At 38.5% G+C, this 21,260-nt stretch overlaps 1 protein-coding gene across 1 annotated transcript in view; it reads right to left on the reverse strand.

Moving 5' to 3' along the window:
• ATP6AP1 (ATPase H+ transporting accessory protein 1) overlaps positions 1-21,260 on the reverse strand; it is a 57,315-nt gene that overhangs the window by 16,797 nt on the left and 19,258 nt on the right. Inside the window, exon 6 of the mRNA XM_084300756.1 lies at positions 17,545-17,630. Within this exon, the coding sequence (XP_084156882.1) occupies positions 17,545-17,630 (86 nt within the window). The remainder of the gene's footprint in view (positions 1-17,544; positions 17,631-21,260) is intronic.

Consider the following 21,260-nt stretch of genomic DNA (forward strand, 5'->3'; position numbering starts at 1 on the left):
GTCTTGTACTTCTTGACTTTTCAATGGTTATGTTTAGCTGTGCACATCAATAAGAGAAGTGTCCCGATTGTGGTCATTGCTTCTTTGCATTTCTAACAATATGGGTCTATGACCACATCTCTGTGAAGCTGTTGCTCTTCTTGTAACAGCTAGAGGAATGAAGAGGTCACTCTGTACTTTTAGGGAATGGAGGGAGTAAGGAGGATAATTACACTCCCTTTCTCTTTGTAGGTTGTATCTTTGCCCAGTCCTTGCCTCAAAACCAGTACCATGATCTGTGGTGTGGTCTCTGTATATATCACGCTTAGATGGCAAATGGTCATTTTTCCAAATTTGGTCATAATACAATTAAGCCAGGTGTTGAAATCAGAAAACTACATAAAATCTCCATTTCCATTAACAGCAAAACAAAGCAAAAATCAGAAAGTTCCGTGTAAGTGCAGAAAGGACCAGATAATTGATGTGACAAAACCATGTGAAAGGTTGCACTATAGCACCCCAAAGACATATACCTGCTAGCTGAACCAGATCTTCCTTTGGTACCTTGAACTGCATCTACCCATAACCTGCCATCAGTAAAGCTTTTGACAGGATACCAAACTGACTGTACATTTGCATTTTCTCCATTTGCTTTAACAGGGATCTTTACAGTGCTTGCTTGCAAAGCATCCTTTTAAAAATGATGCTAGAACGCTGCTGTGTGCTGAGTGCAGTGGTGCTGGTCCCAGCATGATGTCAGATAATGCTGCTTGCTGGGCTTTGGCTGTGGCACAGCAGAAGTCACTCAGCATTCACGTCTCAGCCAAATATCAGTACATTTCAATTCCTTCTTCTGAAATTTCCCTTTCCTTCATGCCAAAAGAGGTCAGTTTTCGTACAGATTTTCAGACTGATAAAAGATCTCAGCCTCACCACAGACAGCAACACCAGCACTACGACCAGCCCCAGCTCTGCCAATACATCAGCTTTGCCAAAAGATACTGTACCAAAAATTTGGGATGCAGGTAATGGCTGTTTGTATATTAATGTTAAAAGTCATCAATTTAAAAAGCAACCACTGGAATTCAGAATCACTGCAAATATGTTCTTTTCAGTGTCAAGTTTAGAAAAATTGCAAGCATTGCAAGAAGAAAAAATGTATTTGATTAAACCTGTTTCACTGATCCATTGGTACAGACTTATAGCATAATGGTACTTCAACCTGTCAAAATCTAGAAAATCAAGTAAACAGTTACCAGTTATCTCTGGTTTTGAGAGTTTGAACTTTCCAGTGTTTTTATAATTTCCTTTTTTTTTTTTTCTTGTGTTGTTCCACTCTACTCTCCCCCACACCACTACCCCTGACTATCTTAAAATGTATCACCTCACTTTTGGTGCTACATTTGGCCAGTCTTGTGTTCCATTTAAATGTCAGGCTGTCTCCCTTTCTTTCCTTGAGCAGACCGGACGCACTCTGGATTCATTCTGTGATACACCAGAGGGCTGTGCTGCCATCCAGAGGAAACCTGACAGGCTGGAGAAATGGGCTGACAAGAACCTCACAAAGCTCTTCAAGGTGAAGTGCAAAGTCCTGCACCTGACGAGGAACAACCCCACATGCCAGTACAAGATGGGATTGCCCAGCTGGAGAGCAGCTTCGTAGAAAAGGTCCTGGGGGGTCCTGGTGGACACCTAGTTGAACATGACTGAGCTCTGTGCCCTTGCCACAAGGAAGGCCAGTGGTATCCTGGGCTGCATTTGGCAAAGTGTTGCCAGCAGGTCCAGGCAGGTGATCCCTCTCCTCTCCTCAGTCAGCACTGGTGAGGTCGTACTGAAGTACTGTGTCTGGTTCTGGGCTCCTCAATACAAGAGAGACATGGAGCTACAGGAGAGAGATGATGAAGGGACTGGAGTAACTCTCCTGTGAAGAAAGACCAAGACAACTTGGATTGTTCAGTCTGGAGAAGAGAAAGATTACAGGGATCTTATCAATGTATATAAATACCTGAAGGGGGGATGCAAAGAGAATGGAGACAAGCTCCTTTCAGTGGTGCCCAGTGTCAGGACAGATGACAATGGGCACAAACCGAAACACAAGAGTTTCCGTCTGAATGTCAGGAAGCACTTTACTGAGTGTGTGATGGAGCACTGGCACGGGTTGCCAGAAAGACTGTGGAGTCTCTAAGGAGTCCCTCCTTAGAGATCTTCAGAAGCTGCCTGGACATGGTCCTGTGCAACCTGCTCCAGGTCGGCCTGCTTGAACAAGGGGGTTGGACCAGATCGCCTTCAGAGATCCCTTTCAACCTCAGCCATTCTGTGATTCTGTATGTTCCTGTCCTAAGTCGTCTGGAGATCTACTCCTCATAACAACTTGAGTAGGATGCATGATGAGGAAGGCTTTTTCAACACAATGTTCAAGTCTAGATTCCTAGATTCCAAGAGCTAGAAGCCCCAGCTTATTAAGATGTAATTTCCTACCTACTAAATGAACTACACATTTTATCTACTGCTCTTCCTAATTCCTGTTGTTTGAATTAACTTTCCAATATGAAATGTGAACCCAAAGGTACATGTCTGTCCATCATCTACACAGATATGAAATTAGACGTAATACTAAAAAAATTAAATCCCACCCTATATCAGGGTAGCAAAAATTTTTGAGCAAGTTCAGATTCAAATGCAGGCTTTGATGGAGCAACTACAGTCTTTCATGCTAAGTTGCAAAGTATCTTACCTACCAGCAACTAATTTTGACTTTCATTGCTTAATAACTAAAACTGACAGAGATAAAATTTCTGCCCTGCTGCAACTGAACCCAGAGGATGTTTAAACTCTGTTTTCCACAAGGGATGATTGTAGGGTGACCTGGTTACACCCAGAAACTCCCAAACACTTCCAGTGTAGATGCCTAGCTTATCAGGAATTACCAGAAGCTCATTTGAATGAACCTTTCTTACTCATTTAACTATCTCATTTTAAGGTGGTAGGTTATCACAACTTCAAGGTAGTTTTTCAAATTTGAAATTTCTGTTCATACTTAAATCACCTGATATTTTATAACTTCCATAACACAGTAAAGCTTACATATCTTAAAACTGCACAGATCCCAAGTAATTGCACTTGCAGGTGTTATCAGAACCAGAATTAAATTTCTAAACTGTTCCTTCCCTCCACACCGAATCACTTCAATGCAAACAGCATGAGGTAAAACTAAAATAGAGTTTTCAAGGGAAACAAAGCATGTAAAAATGTGCATTGGGTAGATTCATGAAAATGTAGAAACTTGGTTTAGAAAAATCAATTTCCATATGTTTATGTATAAGACAGAGTAAGCTGCTTGGATTGTGAGATCTGAGGCCTTACATTTTTTACTCAGACACTTTTCCTGACAATGATTTTTTTTTTAAGTCAAAATGTCAAACTGACCAGAATCACCAGTGCACACAGATGAAACAAGCAGGGATGTAGCATGCTTCTCTTCAGTGAAACATGAGACAGAAAAGTTGTTCTAAGTTACAAACAGTGAGAGAAACATGCTTTAAAATAAATATTATCTAATTCAAAATCTATGTACAACTCAACTATGACAATACCTGCCAAAAGTATGGAACTGGGTACGTGTAGTGCTCATACATATGCATACACATACAGAAAAAAAATTACAGAAAGTACGAAGATCCAAATGCACTGCGCAGAAGGTTAGTCCATGGAAGAACAATATTTGGTAGAGTAGAAATATACTCAGAAGCAGACAATTTTCTTATACATTTATCTCATTTTTATCCTAGCTGACTGCATGCATCTTCAGGCAGATCCAGATGGAGAGCACAGAGCTGCATATCTGAGGGCATTTACAACAGGACCAAAAGAAGGAGCTTAACGTGGTCATGCTTCAAGGTGCACAGCAGGAATCGTGTTTTCAAAGCAAGATTAATTTGCATTGCTGAAAATGGAATGGGATCCTCCAAAAAAAAAAAAAAAAAAAAAAGGAAATGAAACTACTAGAAAATGGCCTACTTCTTAGATTATACTTTCTCCTTTTCCACTTCAGCAGTTGGTAGGGACTCATAAGATCACCACATGCTAGCACAATGAAGTGAATTGTATGCTATTTTGCACCTTTGTAAAGCAACTGTAAGCCTGATCAAGATACTGGAATAAATTTCAGTAGCACGTCCTTTTGCCCAGTGGAGCTCTCGGCCTCTTTTTCACATTTTCATTAATATTCTGATAGAGCAGGGGGAAAAAGGACTGCATAGAAATGAGGTATGTTACGTCAGTAGCAACCATTTATTAACAGTTACTATCATTTTAGTGCCCTAAAGGATATGTGACCAAGCTTACTGGTTCACATTATCATCTGAAGGCTCCTTCCCCAGCCAGACATGCTTCTATCAGCAACCCAAACAGCTCAAGGACTGTGACCTGCCATCCTGCATCTCATCGCCCAGGATTCTTCACAGAAGTGAGGCTGGGACATGAGTGTTAAAGTGCAAATATAAGCCTGGCTCTAAAAGATAAGGACCTCTTTAGGTCCTGTACTGTTTGTACTCATAGTGCTGTTATGACCTGTGGAGAGCATCCAAGTCATGACCAAGCATTTGGAGAACTTTGTTTAAAGGGGACAACAGAACTGTAGCAGAGCCAGCCAGTTTAGTGGCCTGTGTAAACACAACCTGCACTGGCAGTCCAAATGTTTATGGCTAGATGTGCTTCTTCATAGGCCTGTTCTTTTGCAGCCCCAGGGTTGTATAAGATCTCTTGATTTCTGCTTACTGAGAACATGGCTATTCCCTGTGCAATTGCATATGGTGCAGAGGTGAGTGAATGAGCATGGGTCATGCACGTGCCAGAACCCAATGCAGAGAAAGGTGCTGACATGCAGCACTTCAGATTATCATTCCACTTGAAAGGCCTTGAAATGAGACAGGGAATTTTTGCATGTATATGATGTACGAGCACATCTACAAAGGCCAGACTAGTCCCAGTTTTCCAAAGAAAACTTTGATATTTCCTGTTGTTTTCTCACTCCAACTTATAACTGGTTTTTATACCAAACTTTTTCAGCTAACCTAAGGAAGAGCAGCAACTGGCCTATAAAAAGATCTTGATTTTAGAAAGTAAAACATTAATATGTATAAAACATAACATGCAGCAGTGGAGAGCGCTGCTACACTTAAATTCACCACCTTAAATTTCATTTAGGACAACTACCCCAAATTATTCCAATTAAAATAATGTGTTGTTCATCTACCAAATTTTTAAAATTCATTTGAATCACTTAAATTCAATTTAATCTAGAATACAAGAGAGGAAAAAATGTACTAAGAGTTTGTATTGTAATACAGAATTAATTCTGCAAAGAATCTACCACATTTATCATTCAAGGAAAATTCCCTGATGCCAATCTCCCCAGCTTTAACATTAGATTTTGGGCCCCGTTTCAGGCAATGCTGCCATAAGGATAAAAGACGCTACAGATTTTACATCATTTTTAGACTGCCGAGGGGAATACCCACTCCAGCTGACTGTTTTCCCCACTTTCTTATGTCTGTATGTAGAATCCAAGTTGCCATGGGAGATGTGAAAAAGGATGAGATGCCTCTGCTGCAACAAGAAGAAACAGACATATATTGAAGACTGGACCGAGGCTAGGTAGGGGTCTGGTGGGTTACATCATTGAAAAATGCAGACAGGGGCAAAATGTATTAATCATAGTGCTGGGAGAGCTGCCAACATTGTTTTTTACCCAAAATGTAGAGTAGTGATGGGGGAATTAAAAACCTCAACAGCCACAAATTTCTCCCTTCCTCCACTTACTATTTTGATCCTGTAGCACTTTGGAGGACTAATCTGCAACACTGGGAAGCCTATCACCACCCTGCCTTTCTTAAATTGAAGACAAGGATGTGGACAGTATGACAGTATTTTAGGTTACAATCACAATTTTTATTGATAATTCAATGAAATTAATTTTTAGCTTTAAAAAGTTGCATATTGTTCCTGCAATTCCTTACGTCTATCTCTAATAAATGATAGTCTAAATACTGGTCTGTTTTTCAGATGGCCAGATTCGCCCTGTAAAAATACCCTGTTCAATGTGACAATGAGTCTTTGCTTTCAGCATCTCCATCTGTGTGTCACAACCCCTTTGGAGAAAACAGGGAAGTCACAACTTGCACTAATTGCACTTGTGAGGGAAGACTGGCACTGTCTTTCTAGTTTTGATGAATCAAAAGGCAAAGGCCAATAATTCTAGCAAACTGGGTCTTTTGGACAGGGAAGATGAAACAAGCATTTTTTAAAACGGAAAATCAATAAAAAAGTGCTTACCTTCTACTCTGCTTTCTTACACTCAGTAATCCACTTAATTTTTCTGACAGTAGTGTATGTAAGCTAGAAGGTATATATATAAATGAAAACCATATCATGAAGTCTAGACAAAACTTATCTTAAAACTAACATCCATGCACTTTGGAAGAAGATTACCACACTTTCTTTTTTCTTGATAAACTTCAATAAAATCTTCTGGGTTTGTCTCAGAATTGCTGTATTTCCAGCAGCTTAGTTAACCCTTCCAGGGAACACATCTCAGCCCCCTGTTATTAATCTCACCTTCATAATCTCTTTCATCTCCCGACAGTTTCCAGCCCAACAGGAACAAAAATGAGAGCAAAACATGCAAGCTCTGCCAGAAGCTGGGTGTGACTGCCACCTCTGGGGCTGGTAGTTATTGACCCTTGTCATGATACCTTGCAAAACTCTGGAAAGCTGAACTTTGTAAGGTGAGGTGTATTAGAAAACAAAGACCAACTTCGTTCCAGCACTTCCGTGGGGTTGCATTCAGTGACCAGATGCCTGGCAATGGCCTGGCAGTGCCTGGCAATAGCAAGCCTGGCTGGGGACTTCGTTCAATCACAATCAATTGCTCCTGTTGGCAGTTCACACAGTGAGAAAAATTGTGGAGCAGCACAAAGGAAGATCATTAGGGTCATAAGGAAAGCATATACTGGGGAGAAGGAAACAGTTCTCAACAGCAAAGCAAGCTAAGTAGGATCTAACATTCACCTTACAATAGTTCTGCTGAAAATAAGGCAAGAAACCCAGCTTATTCTGTTCCAGGATTTTGTCAGTGTTTTGTCTGAAAGCCCCAGAGGCAGAGGTATCTAGCGGTTAGAATACTGAGGGTTCATCTTACATACTATAGTGCACTAAAACATAGGATGATGCTGTTTATGAATCATTAAATATCTATCTGTGAAGTCACTTGATCATTTGGGTTAAAACAGAAATCCCATCAGAGGATTGCAGCCACAGCTGCAATGTGGCATTACAATCATAAACACTGAGGCTTTCGTAAAATGACAAGGACAGAACAAGAACAAAATATGCTATGTAATATTAAATTTGATGTCAGGCAACACTTTATGTACGGGTTTTACAGAAATGCTTCCATTAACAAATTAAATAAGATGCCAGTGGCATTTTGGCAGGAATAGGATGGGTTTCTTGGCTTTTTTTTTTTTTTTTTTTCCACTTAGTGACACTAAGGACATAGGTTGTACAAAAGCTCCAGAATAAGAGATTCCCCAAGAGATTCCGCTGCTAGGTTGGAGTGAGCTGGTCAGCCTACATGAACCAGTACAGTGCTATGACACTAGGCTGGATCCCAGAAACCACAAAGACCACAACCTCACGCTGGCCAAATCTGCCTCTGCTTTTACAGCATCCGGGCACATTATTGAGGCCAACAGTCTGGAGATCTGCCTGGTGAGCCACAGCCCTCCCACTGCTGCCTCTGGTCCTGCTGCAGTTTGACTGGTGCCTTCTCAGGTGGCTGCACAGCTCTGCAAGGCTCTAGGTTATTGAATCTACAGGGCTATGTCCCCAAAAGATACTGGCTTCACAAGTTTTTGAAATCAGATGATTTTCTAAGTCTGTCAACGTTCTAAGCCAGAATGGTAAGAAGAAAGATACCTTATATTAGTTGACTGAAATCTTCTTGAATCTAAAGCTGTCAGTTAGAAGGGATAGGCAGTATGGTCCTCAGAAAGAAAAAAAAAAAAGATCTGTACTTCAAAACACGAACACTTCTGTAACTGCCTGTCAACATTTTGTGGCCACCCTGGCCTAACTCTTCACTGGGTCTGCTAAAGCTCTAACATGCTATCTTTGTGAACAGAGGCTTGCATGCAATTCCAGGTTGATTTATTTTTATGGAAAAGCCAGTATTATTTAATAAAAGTAACTTTTAGAAAGAACATCTCAATAGAATTATCCATCACTAAAGCAAGGATATATTTCTGTTAAAGTAATAAAAATGCTTGAAAATTACACAAAAAAAAATTAGCAGCAGCTATTCTAATTTTAGAGGCATGTATGCTGTATCTACGAATTAATGGCTGCATATGCACAATGGTTATGTATGTATAAAGATGGTCCCTCTTTCCTGTTTCAAATGGCAGAAAGTCATTAGCTGATGGCTTTGGATAGGGTCTAATAACTTCAGTAGATCTCAGACACAGTAAGAGTTGGCAAGATAGAAAAACACAACCATTACATGCACCGATACAGCAGATCTAGAACTGCTCCACAAAATGTCTTCCTAGCAAATACCACTGAATTTTTGAAATTGAGACATCCTGTTGCACTATATAAAGTGAATGAATTTTTTTCTAAAATGTAAGAAGAGGTAGAATAAAATATGCCATTTGAAACAAACAAACAAACAAAAAAAAAAACAACTGATGTTTCTTCCAATTAGTTTTAACTGAGTTACAGATTGGATGGACTAAAGCTTAGGAGTTTGTTATACCGCCTCTAAGCACTAGGTAACACACACTTCTCAGTGTTGGGAATGTGTATTTTACTGATTATTGGCATTTTTTTTTATGTCATGTGCTGGTATAGTATGTCTTTATTCCTTTAATATCTCTCTCTTTAGCACAGACAACAGAGGCTGCACTAAAAATCATATGGTGCAGGGTATCAATGCTTTTGCCAGTACAAGGGGTAGCCCAGTGGTTGCACCAAATGTATCTTTCCTCAGCTTTATTTATTTTATTTATTTTCCCATAATGGGAAAGAATACAAGAAGAAAAGCAGGTCGATGTTTTGGATGAGGCTGTTCTGATATGCACAAACCTTCCTGTCACACAGCACCGAGCTCTTTGCACGTCAGCCCGAGGAACACGCTGGGAGGAGACGTGTGCTGTGACTCTCTGAGCATATGTGATTGGTTTCCCATTTCTAACCCCTGACTTCCTCAAAATAGGAATGCATGTTTGCCTCTGAAGAAGATCATGCCTGTGGGTCTTGGTGTCTGGAGAAGGTGTGGGAAATACATTTCTTTTTGATCAGAAGATGCAGTTCCCTTTGATCAGTAGTAGCAATGAATGGGGAAAGGATTCAGAGTTCCCAGAAGAAACCTGCAGATCCTTACTGACAGGGATCTTGAAAATCCAACCTGTTTCACTACAGTGAAATACGGAAAACTGCACAGAACCTGGGGTGACAACTACTTGATTTCCAGCTGACACAGTTGTTTTTTATTATAGATTTCCCAGTTGCCAACAAAACAATGATTTATTGCCACATTTTCATGTGGCAATTCCACAACAACCCAACGGGCAAGCATGGGGAGGAAAGCCTGTAAACTTCCTTTAGCAGAGCTTTTTTTAGTCTGTTGGCTGCTTCTTATGGCTTATGGCCTTTAGTTAAATAAGTTACATATTACCTCTTACATTCCTGTTCTGGAGAAATGCTATGTCAATATCCCAACCTTCCACCGCCAAGCAAAGAAATGAGACCAGCTACATGCTGTGAGACCAAAGGTCCACCTAGCTCACTTCCAGTGCTACTGATCTTAACTGGCTGATATGATTAAGAAAAGGGTAAATAAAAACAATAATTGTCCCAGGATACCCTCTTTGATTCCTGTCATCTTTGGGATAGAGATTTTTGGAGCTGAAAAGAGTCTCTATGTTCACTGCAACGAACATGGGCTCTTCCATCGATCCTTCCTTCCTATATTTCTTCCATTAGTTTACCTGAAGTAAGTTAATTTCCATTAGTTTCACTGAAATCAACCTACTTTTGTCATCCAAAGACATGTAAAGTGAAAAAGTTTACTTTGTTTCTTTTAAGGAATTTGGTGCTCCTTAATTCCTGTGTTGTGGTCTGTAAGTGGTGATAATCATCAACAGCGGCCAGAGATAGTTAATAATTACTTCACGTTAAGCTTATCCATGTTGATGTTTTTATTATTTCCCCCCTGAACTATTGCTTTTCCTATATATAGTATTTATGTCTTATTATTTATGTAGTTATTTATGTCTATTATTTATGTAGTTGTAAGGTATCCTTTTGGAGATTGGGTGGCCAAAATGGCACACATTATGTCACTCCCAAACTTGCACTCACCAAGGACTTACATGTACATAGTGAAATAACTGACGCTTGCTGCTTTGCCCTTTTCCTTTCCAAGTAATTCGTAACTTTCCGCTTGCTATCCATCCTGCTGCTGAGTGCTGTGATGTTCCAAGAGATCTGCCCACAGTCACACCAAAATCTCTTTTCTGAGAAATAGCAGCCTCTCACCACGGCGCAATATGCATATTTAAGGTTTTCCTTATGTGTGTTACTTTCCATTACACTGGATTTCATCTGTCATTTTATCACCCAGTAACACAGTGTTGTGAGTTGTTCCTCTAACTTGTCAGTACATCGACAAACTTCAGTGTCTTCAGATTTCGGCCCCCTTTCCATACTCTTTGGAACAGCACAGGTCTCCACATGTATCCATATGTAATTCCACTCTCCAGCGTAAACACTGATCCTTTGTTTGCATCCATGTTTCCTACCTTCAGAATTTTTATTTCTGCCCCCAAATAACCTCACTTTTTACCCTTTTTACTGAAGTAATAGGATCACTTTACCTGTGTATTTTACACCTCTCTAAGAACACTGAATCCATACTATATTTTCCTCATGTATTCACTTATTTACTCCTATACTTTCAACCAGTTTGGCCAGTACAGAAGACAGGTTTCCTGGTTGCATTTCCCAGATATATGGAACCTCTTTTGAAACCCCATGTCATACTTGCTACCTCCTGCTCCTCTGGGATTAAGGCCAAACTAATTCATAACTTATATATGTACATATATAAATTATAATGTATAATTTTACATTTGAAATCATGGCAGTTAAGATAATTAGTTTGGCGGTTTCTTGCTTTATTTAGAATTTAGGTGAAAATTATTTTATTTTGGTGATATGATAATATTCATTTTATTGGTTTATTCTGAAATCTATTCTACCACCAGCTCAATAACAACAAAGGTTTTTGAGGCTGTCTGATTACTAGAAAAGTCTTTGAAGTGAGAAGCTCTCTATACTCCACCACAGAGACTATTAACACATAGGTTCATTTGGCTTTGTGTTGCCACTTATTTTTCTGATTTCCTCATTTTGATTAGATCCAATGAGCTCTGAAATAATTCCCGTCTACTGTATTTTAATATTTTAATGTCATTCACACATTATTCTTCAAAATGTTTGCCGTATGATTTTTCATTTAGCTTGCAGGAATTTATATTCCTTTACATTTTCTGAATGCACACAAGACTTTCACTTTTTAAGCCTGGTTGAATTACTTCTAATAGCTTCACCTCCTTCACTCTTGTCACACTGTCATAAGACAGTTTGGGACATTTCCATGCAGGGAGGGAGCAGGGGGAGAGAAGTAGTCTTTAAAAAACACTTTTAGGCATTTCGTTTTAGCTTTCAGTATGTTGTCTGTAAACAGTTTGCATTCTATCTATGAACAGAGTCAGTCAACATAATTAGTGGAGCTAAGAGGGCAAACAGGACATTCTCCATTCTGAGCACATTCAGTTGCTCTCAGTTCAGGTTCCATTTGCCTTTATCACCAAAAGTTTCCCTGATCCAAAGCAGAGAGGCCCAAGAAGCAGCCCAACAGGTTGCACAGAGAGGTGGTGGATGCTCCATCCCTGAAGTGTTAGGGGCCAGGTTGGATGGGACCTTGGGTGGCCTCATTTAGTGTCCTGGCCCATGGCAGGGGGGTTGGACTGGATGATCTTTAAGGGCCCCTTCCAACCCAGGCCGTTCTTTGATTCCATGAATTCACCATGTCACAGATATATGGTCTGTTTCAGTTTTAGGATTGAATCTTTAGCTCACAGTCATATCGCTTGGATGCTCTGCACAGCCTCAGTCTTCCCAGAGTCTATGGGAATAAAATACTTTTCTCTGCTTGAATCCAAACATCTTTAAGATATAGTAGCAGTCTTTTAATGATCTGTTATTCTAATAAAATCTTTACCTTGGATTTTTCCTGTCAGAAATTTTTAACATACCTGCCAATATGCCATATCAATATGCTTTCTTATAGTTATGTATTCCCTTTATTCTATCATATTTTAGTCTTATACCTTGATTTTGATCTGTTATTTTTTATGACCTTTAGCTATACATTAATGTATTTCTAGGAGTTTCTGTTGCAGTTTTTATACCTGTATTTTCCCCTTTTCTGTCTTTTCCTTTTTTCCTAAGACAGATTTCTTAGAACGTATCATTCTCACATGTGCCCTTCTCCACCATCCCTCCCCCATCCCAGTTCTTCTCAGTCATTAGCTTTAAACACCTTACAACTTTCTAATATGGTTTATCTGGAACCCATCTATAGCCTAAGAAGCTGGAAACTGAAAATAAAAAAAGATTGTTCTGATCAGATAAAAAAATTTAGTTCTGTGCTTACCTTTATTTCCCAATGAAGTCGATATACATATATATATATAAACATAAAATATAAGGTAAACTTGCAAAATGATGTTTAAATTAAGTGAATCTTAACACCCATGTCTACAAAATAGTAGTGCAAAGTCTAGGGTTAAAGGTAAAACACTAGCTTGCAGTTATTTCCCTGAGTTCTCCACTAACACATGAACTGAATCATACAGAATTGCTAGCTAGCATTTCTCACATCCCTAGTATTCAATTTCCACGCTAATTTGGCTACATGTTTTGTTCATTTTTTTTCCTCTAGAGCAACACGTAACTGGCTTCAACCAGCCTTAAGCAGTTCTTCTGTCATTATTTAAAAAGACTACACCTCATCTAAGTAGAAAATACTGAGTTAGCAGGGAAATAATTAAGTGCATATTCTTCATCTACGAGTTAAAGTTTATTTTTCGTGATAATGAAATTCTAAAGTGAGGGAGAAGACTAAAGGATGAAGTATTCCTGTGGCTTCTCCTTTGAAGTTGGAGGCCCTGATGCTCTGTTACACTGTCAAATTATAATTGCTCTTTCAAATGTAAAAAATACAAAAGTAAATGATTAAGGGAGTTCCCATATTCAAGGATGCATGAGGGCATCCCCCCTACAACCCCAGCACCAGCAAATGGTATTGTAAGCATTTTTCTAACATTCAGCTCATGGGAAAGATCATATTATAATGTTTGATTATACTTAATAGTTAAAAGTATTCCATTAATCAGAAGCTGTGAAGTCAGTGGGGTGGTTGTTGCAGAGTTTAGTCTCCTCAGAGTGGTGAACAAAAAAGAGAGAAGCTGGATGCCAAGGGAAAATGCAGCATTGCAAACTGCATTAGTTAGAAAATGCAAAGAATGCAAATAGAAAGAAAATGCAGCAACAAGCACTAGCGAAAGAAGATGAAACATTTCCTAACTCTTCTAAGCTAAGGCGTGCTTGTGTATCATCTGAGGATCTTACACCTTCAAGAGACACTTTTTTAAGAGTTAGTCACTTGTGCTATGGATGCCCATGTTACTTATGGCTGAATAAAGATCTTGTAACTCAGATTGCTTGGCTCTGAGTGGGATCAAAGACTCAAGAAACATAGATGCTACCTAGAGCAGACAGCTTGTAGAGTGAAGCAGTCAAAAGCCCACGGCAGATGAAACTCTGAAAATGTGGAGGCAGCAGAGAAGGTTTAAACAGCACTTCACAATGCATCTGTAAAAAGTGGTGTCAGCAAAATGAGTATCAGCTGGGAGGTAGCCATAAATCTCCACTTGGCAATATGTGTCTCTGCTGCATCCAATCCAACAAGACAACTATGAAGTTGTCTTGCAGAAGTTTCAGAAGCAAACTTTTAAAAAACTGACACGGATGGCATGAGGACCTGAAGAATGGGAAACATGATGAGATTTATGATTTGAGGCATACCTATCTTTTAGTCACTACAGTCTTTTAACCTTTTCAATTGCAACAGCACAAGCAACTTCATGCATTACAACCACAAGCCAAAAAAAACTAGCTAGCAGTGATAAAAGAAAATGACTTCCAGATGACTTGCCTTCCAGAGAAAAAAGGTATCCTCAAGTCTTAGGACAAGTTTATGTTTTTTAATGGAAAACAAGATGAGAAATACTGAGTGAGAGTTGTCTGACTAAAGGTACATGTTGAGTTGTGGCCTAAGCCTGTGGGATGCCTCTATGCTTGTCAGAGACAAAGGGTGAGTTTTTTCTCATCCTGCACCAGTCACCTACAAAATATTCAGAAAAAACATACTCTAAAAAGCTCATTTCGGTCCTTTGAAGAGAGCCCTGGTTGATGACATCAGATATAGACATCTACATTTTGGTTGCCCAGAATTAGGTGATACAAACCACTCTCCCAGTGCCAGCCCAATTCAGCCACATCTTGAAGGCAAAGTATTTTGGAACAAGAGTCAGGAGACGTGGCAGGTGCCTTGCTGGGGGAAGAAAGCTCCATTATGACACAGTGGGATATCCAGAGGAATTATCATCTGGTCAGTGAAACCATTCCATGTTTCAAACAGATGCTGTTTCAGGGGCTTAACTCTATCTGCCAGCTTCAAATTCTGAAACTGGAATAGAACAGGAACCAGCCTGAATAAATGTCCATAGTGCATTGGGGTTATCAACTGATAAGGATGATAGCCCAAAGGGATTTGTGGCTGCACTGACTAAATTGAACAGCTCTTCCTCATCAAGTCAGAAAAGGGACTCAGTCATAGGAGAGTTTTACCTTCTGTCTCATTAAATCACTTTCCGCAAAAGCCAATACCAGTCTGAAATATTTTCTAATATATGTATTTCTCACATTCTCACATTTATTCTCCTTGCTTGAGGTGATAGAAGAATGAATGAATGCAACAAGATGCTATGAAGCCATTAACTCTATTAACTGCCCAAGAGCAAGGAGGCAGAGCTATAGGGAGAGATGTATCAGAGTCCCAGTGTTTGGAAGCTTCACTGCATAAAATTAATTTACTTGATCAGAAGGAGCTTTTTTTTTTTTTTTTTGAGTGTCATGTTTAAAGTTCATTTCCTTCATCAGCAGGAAAAAGCCCACTTATAAAATGCAAATCTTTCATCGAGAGTGATTGGTATTGATTTTCAAATGTACTGAGTACTGTAAAATCTTTTCCCACATGATCAAAGCTTTTTACTTCCCATATAGAGTGGTCTTCTTGGTTATCACTGTGGGGTGACCTGGTAACTCCAAGATCATAGAATATAGTCTTTATAGCTTAAGCAGAAGGAATCAGTCCTCTAACTTATGGCTACAAAATATCTCACATCTTCTGTAGTTCAAGCACACCAAAGATATGCAATATATGCTTAAGAAGAGGTTACATGCAAATGCATAAATAGATGAACCCTCAAAGGCACTTTCCATTTTGCCTTTCCTAGCCCTGTACAGGAGCTGATAACCTTGAATGCACTGTAATAACTTCAAGTAATTTTAGGAAAAAAATACTTCAAATGGTTTTATATGAATATGCATTGAATTTATACAATTAAGAAAAGTGTAAATTGCTTACTTTTTAAAATGCAGAACATCTTAAAATACATTGCTTTAATTATTTAAAAGTACATCAGTTGCTCAAACTAAGTCACTTTAATTTAGAAAGCCTGTTGAAATATGCATAGATTTGAAATTCAACAAACTGTTAAAATTGCTCTAAAAATTCCTTCTCTCGATACCAATTCTTTCATTAATTAAAAATATTTTTCATTCCAATTGTTCTAAAGGCAATTTGAGCTACAAATGCCTGTGTTCCTTTGATTTCAGTAAAGAGCCACAGTAATGAAATAATTTTTATTTTTATTTTGGATCTTCATCTGAAAAAAAAAACACAACAGAGTATTAAAAAAAAATAGATCCTAAGTGCTGGACTCATGTCCTCTCCTTTGCCATAAGAAACACACGTCACAAAGAGTATCAGTGTGAGCTTCCTCACGCTGCTCCTATTGTGTACTCTAACCCTGGTCTTGAAAACCCATTCTCTCAAGTTAAGTTTACAGGGCAGATTGTTGATGAAATTTCTTGTTTTTCTTCAGCAGAACTAGCCTTTTGCTTGGGGTATGAAGGGACCATTCTAAGCACCTTGTTGGACAGGTAGAGATTCAAGATCTTGCTTGCGAAAATCCAGAATACTTCTAATTGCACCCACAACACCTTTGAGGAACTCATCCAATTTTGGTTTAAAGAACATTTATAAAGTTCAATCAAGTTGATTCTTACTCTTCTTTTGGACAAGCTAAACAGATTTCACTCCATGCCCACTTAAAGCAGGTTTTCCAACTGTTGTTCCTGTGCTAATAACAACTGTGAATTGTTCTTAGTGTTCCCTCCTGAAAACTCACTGACTTCTCAAAATCCTGCTTGCAGGGCTCACACGAGATCTAGACAATCTCAGTAATGACTTTCCTGTTGCCAAAACAAGGAAATTATAACTTCTGTATTCTCAATTGACATTATCCTGAGCTTGAATTAAAAATTCAAATTAAACTAAGTACCATATTAGGAGCTCAGGTGTGTTATCCACTGGATCAGATAAGTTTCTTTCAAAGTAGGTACTTTTTAGGATACAGCACATCTCTCCCATGCCCCTTTTCTTTAGTGGGAATTGCATTCTGTTTTCCTCAAGTCACGACTGTCTTCCATTTAATCACATAAAAATGCAAATATTGCTTGATGACAAGCAGTATGTCATACAAAACAGATAACTCTGCATAAATAAATATTCTGTACTGCTACTTACTGCTAACATGATACGATGATCTATAAATGATGTTCTGACTATCAGCAAGAGCGCAAACTTTGTGTTCCAGTTGTAAATACTGAATATTGACTAAAGGGAATAAAACCAGTTAATTTAAAAAGGAATAAATTAGTAGCCTTCAGTTAATTAACTATACTCCATCTTTACTGACATGAGAAAAGCCTAATAATGTTCCATGTAGACCTTACTATAAAACTGTTAAATGAAAAAATATTTAACATTACAGTCATTAAAAATAATATTAAGTCCTAAAGGCAACTAAAGGCATAGCAAATTTATATCTCCTAGATTAGCAAGGCTTTAGCAGTTATGTGATATAGCTATTGCATATAAAAGTTCATGCAATCATTTCTGGTCAAAACCTCATATAATACAGATTGCTTGTGTGTGTAATCTTGAAAATTATCTACAGCATTCCTCTGTAAACATTAAGTTGTTAGATGCCAAAAATTCGACAGTTCTAGGCACTGAAGATTACTCACCCTTGAAGGTCTCACTGCAGTATAAATTGCTGAAAAATGAATCCCTCGTTCCTCCAAATCCATGGTCAGTCTTCCAATTATTTTGTCTATAAATAGAAACATGCATAATTTAGCAAACTTTGTAAGCTGAGAAAGCTAAAAACCTACAGTAGGTGGCAAAGTAATGAGCTAGATTCATTTAGTTTATTTATGCAATCTAGGTGCTGCTACCTATGTCAATAGGTACAAATGGGATAAGACATCTTCAGTGTCTTGAAAAACGCACAATTTCAGTAGGGTGATACAAAACCAATACATTATAACAATTCGGATAAAATGGGTGGTTTTGAAGCTGACAAGTGAATACAAGAGAAACAACAGCTGAAAGGTGACAAGTTGGAAAAATTAAAAGCAAGAGCAGAATAAATCAATCAAGAGATGAGAACAGGATGCGTATCCTGTCAGTCAAGTGACCAGTTCACAAATAAATAAATAAAGCTGAACTACTACCCGTCTGTGAATGACAAAGCACACAGAACAACTGATCAGTGAGAAACAACACTCAGAAGAGCAGTAGTCCTCAGATGGGGGCATGAGATGCGTAATATTGGCAGTGATATTCCTTTTTTGCTTCAGTGGATTTAAAGCCTGATTCTGTACCCTCAATGGGATACAGAAAATTTTGCTGTTGACTACAGTGGAGGGCAATGTAGAAATGTGCTGGCATACTTCTGAAAACAGAAGGAAAATCAAGTAAGAAAGAGAGGACCTTTCAGTGCTGTACAGAAGATTCTCTTCTAGCTCTGAAACTACAGGTAGTTGTGACAAATACTTACAACTGATAAATGTTTTCAGTCTCTATACAAAAATATTAACATCTGCTTACAATGAGGAGCATAATAGCAGTGAATCAAGAGCTGGTATTAGGGTTGTCATTAGGACTGTGAGGGAAATAAGCCAGCAGACTGACATTTACTGTTTCAGTGCCTTCCCACTCCTCAACCATGTAATGGCTATTAAATAGCCTGGACAACACCTTTCTCAGATTTCAAGGTTATACTTTACATGATATTTTGTATTTTATTTTAATGTATTGGTAGTGGAACTTGCATTATTACCCTTTAAAATCATTTTTATTTACAGTAATTATGGTCTCCTGGCTGAGTAAAATGCTTAGCTTTTGTGAAAATGCAAGTATTGTTGTGTTTTCTTTTTTCTGTAGGGTTTTAACCAAACTGATTTCCTTATATCAGTCACAAATCAAAGCAATGTAAAGTTTACTTCTAAGAAAATATTATTAAAAGCTTCTACTATAAGAAACAGACTTAGTCAGGAAAGCAAGCGCCTATGTACTACTTAATTATACTGATTGTGGGGGGTTAAAGGAATTACATAATGTAGATTTGTATTCTACATGCACAGTGCAATGCACCAGAAATTCTCAGCAGCCTCAGATAAAATTTTCAGAAGGAAAAATACTACATAGAAAAATGCATAGATTGCATTTGTTTTGGTGGTTTTTGTGCGTGTGTTTTTTTTTCTCTTCTGTTAAAACAACTGATTGCCTTCTGAAATAACACATTATTTACATTTCACTTCAGTAAGGAGCTACTCGTAACTATAGTTACCAGTAAAATCTATAACTTTTGCCTTTGGGTAGATTCTAGAGGTAATTTCTTCATTTGGAGAAGCTGCTGTGAACATCCTTATGACAATGAAATTGATATAGATCGTTGTTTTCCTGTGACCAGGAAAGCAGCCAAACATTCCACCTTGCTAATGAAGTATTTGCAAATTCTCCGAGGAAAAGGGCCCAGATTTGTACACGCTATTCTAAAGCACCTCAATTCCTTGCCTATATAGGAATGTTAATTATCCCCAGCTCCTTCTGCAGTGGAACAAGAGGCATCTCCTGATGGTAATATTGTTAGAGGGATTTTAGAGTGGTCTTATTGCAGGTTTTTCAGTTAGCGTGAACCAAAAAAACACTACGTAGAACTGTGAATGTAAAACAGTTTGTCCAGGATAACCTTTTTCAGTTAGCATAATTGCATGCTATGCCCTAGTGGAAGGATTAAGCTTTTCTGTCTCACTAAAGACATATTCCTTGAATTTCACCAGGGACTGCAGGATAAGTGCTATTATTAATTTCTAATCCACCTTAATTTCTTTGTGTGCTTTTACACATGGATGGAAGGGATCGAAGAGAGAAACTAAGAAGAAATGTTCTGGAAGGAGAAAGGTAAAATGAAACTAAAGGTATAAACTAGTAAAATGAAACTAAAGATATAACTATGAATAAAAGAGAAAGAACAGAATGGAGCGAGATGAGAAGAAGAAAAATGGGAGAGAAGAGAAAGAGCAGAAAAAGAAATGCACTAAGAATCAGAGCAGAAAGATGAATACACACAAAAACATTAAAGAACCTCATCTTAGATGGAGTTGTAGGCAGATTTCTCATTGATTCTGAGGTATGCTGCATCCAGCAGGTAACACTGATAAGACAGAATGCAAACTTCTCTTGAGTAGAAAAAAAAAAATAGGAAACTGGCAAAAATTGAGTAATGCTCCCAAACACTATTTCGTGCAAAGGAAATAAAGAAGAAATACTGAAAAGAAGCATAAAGAAAACAGAGCTAAAAGCAAGAAGAAAAAGTACACTTTTGTTGAATCAAGGCTAAGAAAGGGAGGGCTTACAACCTAAAAATGCTGTTACAATTAAAAAAAAAAAAAAAAAAAAGGAGTAAAAAATAATCTTTGTAGAAACTATTTTATAGAAATAACCCCATATCTGCCTATCTCTATCATGTAGGGAGGGAGAGACTGGACATAAGTCTGAATCCCTGGAACCTTGAGCAGGGTTGGATTCTGAATTCCAGTTTGGATTTTCTCATGAATGTCATTTTAATAATGTGCTAAAACTCTGGCTTACTCCAGCGTCTACAAAGTTCAGAACAGCACATTTCCCTTGGGCAGAATCCGAGCCCATTTGTTCTGTCTGACAGAGATTGCTGTCTGCAGTGAGTAAAACAGCAGAAGAGATTTCTCTGACATTTTATTACGTCAGATTTTAAAGCCATCTACAGTGAAAAGGAAAGAAGTAACTGTGACAAACGTAAGAGGCTTTGTGAACTTCTAGGCAGCGTAATACAGGTCTGTCCTGGTTTACTTTGGGCTTACTGTTGATAGTATTATAAAAAACATCCACAACCAAACAAAAAAGCATTATTTATGGGTCAGCAATTCTCTTGTTGCCTTACAAGTATGTGACACAGAGTATATTTGGTTGCTTATCCAAGTAGAATCTACCAGCAGTCACTCCACAACAAACACCAATAACTCATGGCCTTGCAAGCAGTTATGACCTTGAAGGGTTTGCTGACAGCAATATTTAGCAAATGGCTGTGGTTATGCTGCAACCGGTATTCAGCCACCTACACCAGCTGGAACCTGGACCACAAGATTTGGAAGGACATTTGGGTCTCTTGTCTAATACCTTTGCGATGACCCTCTTCTGAGTCTGCCCCATCCGCTGCACAGACTTTCAGTGGGATAATTTTAAGGAACTTTTCAGTAACTTTCATTTGAATTAATACTTCCAGCTGATATTTCCAGGTTTTATTCTGCAACACGTTGAGTGGCTGCTTTGGCAGATGTACCAGAAGGTGAGGGTGCAGCCCACATTACCACTTCTCCAGAGCACAGCTGCGACTCAGAACACTGAGCGCAGATTTTGC

This window comes from Netta rufina (assembly GCF_964035555.1).
Source record: "Netta rufina genome assembly, chromosome: 1".
NCBI classification, from domain to species: Eukaryota; Metazoa; Chordata; class Aves; order Anseriformes; family Anatidae; genus Netta; species Netta rufina.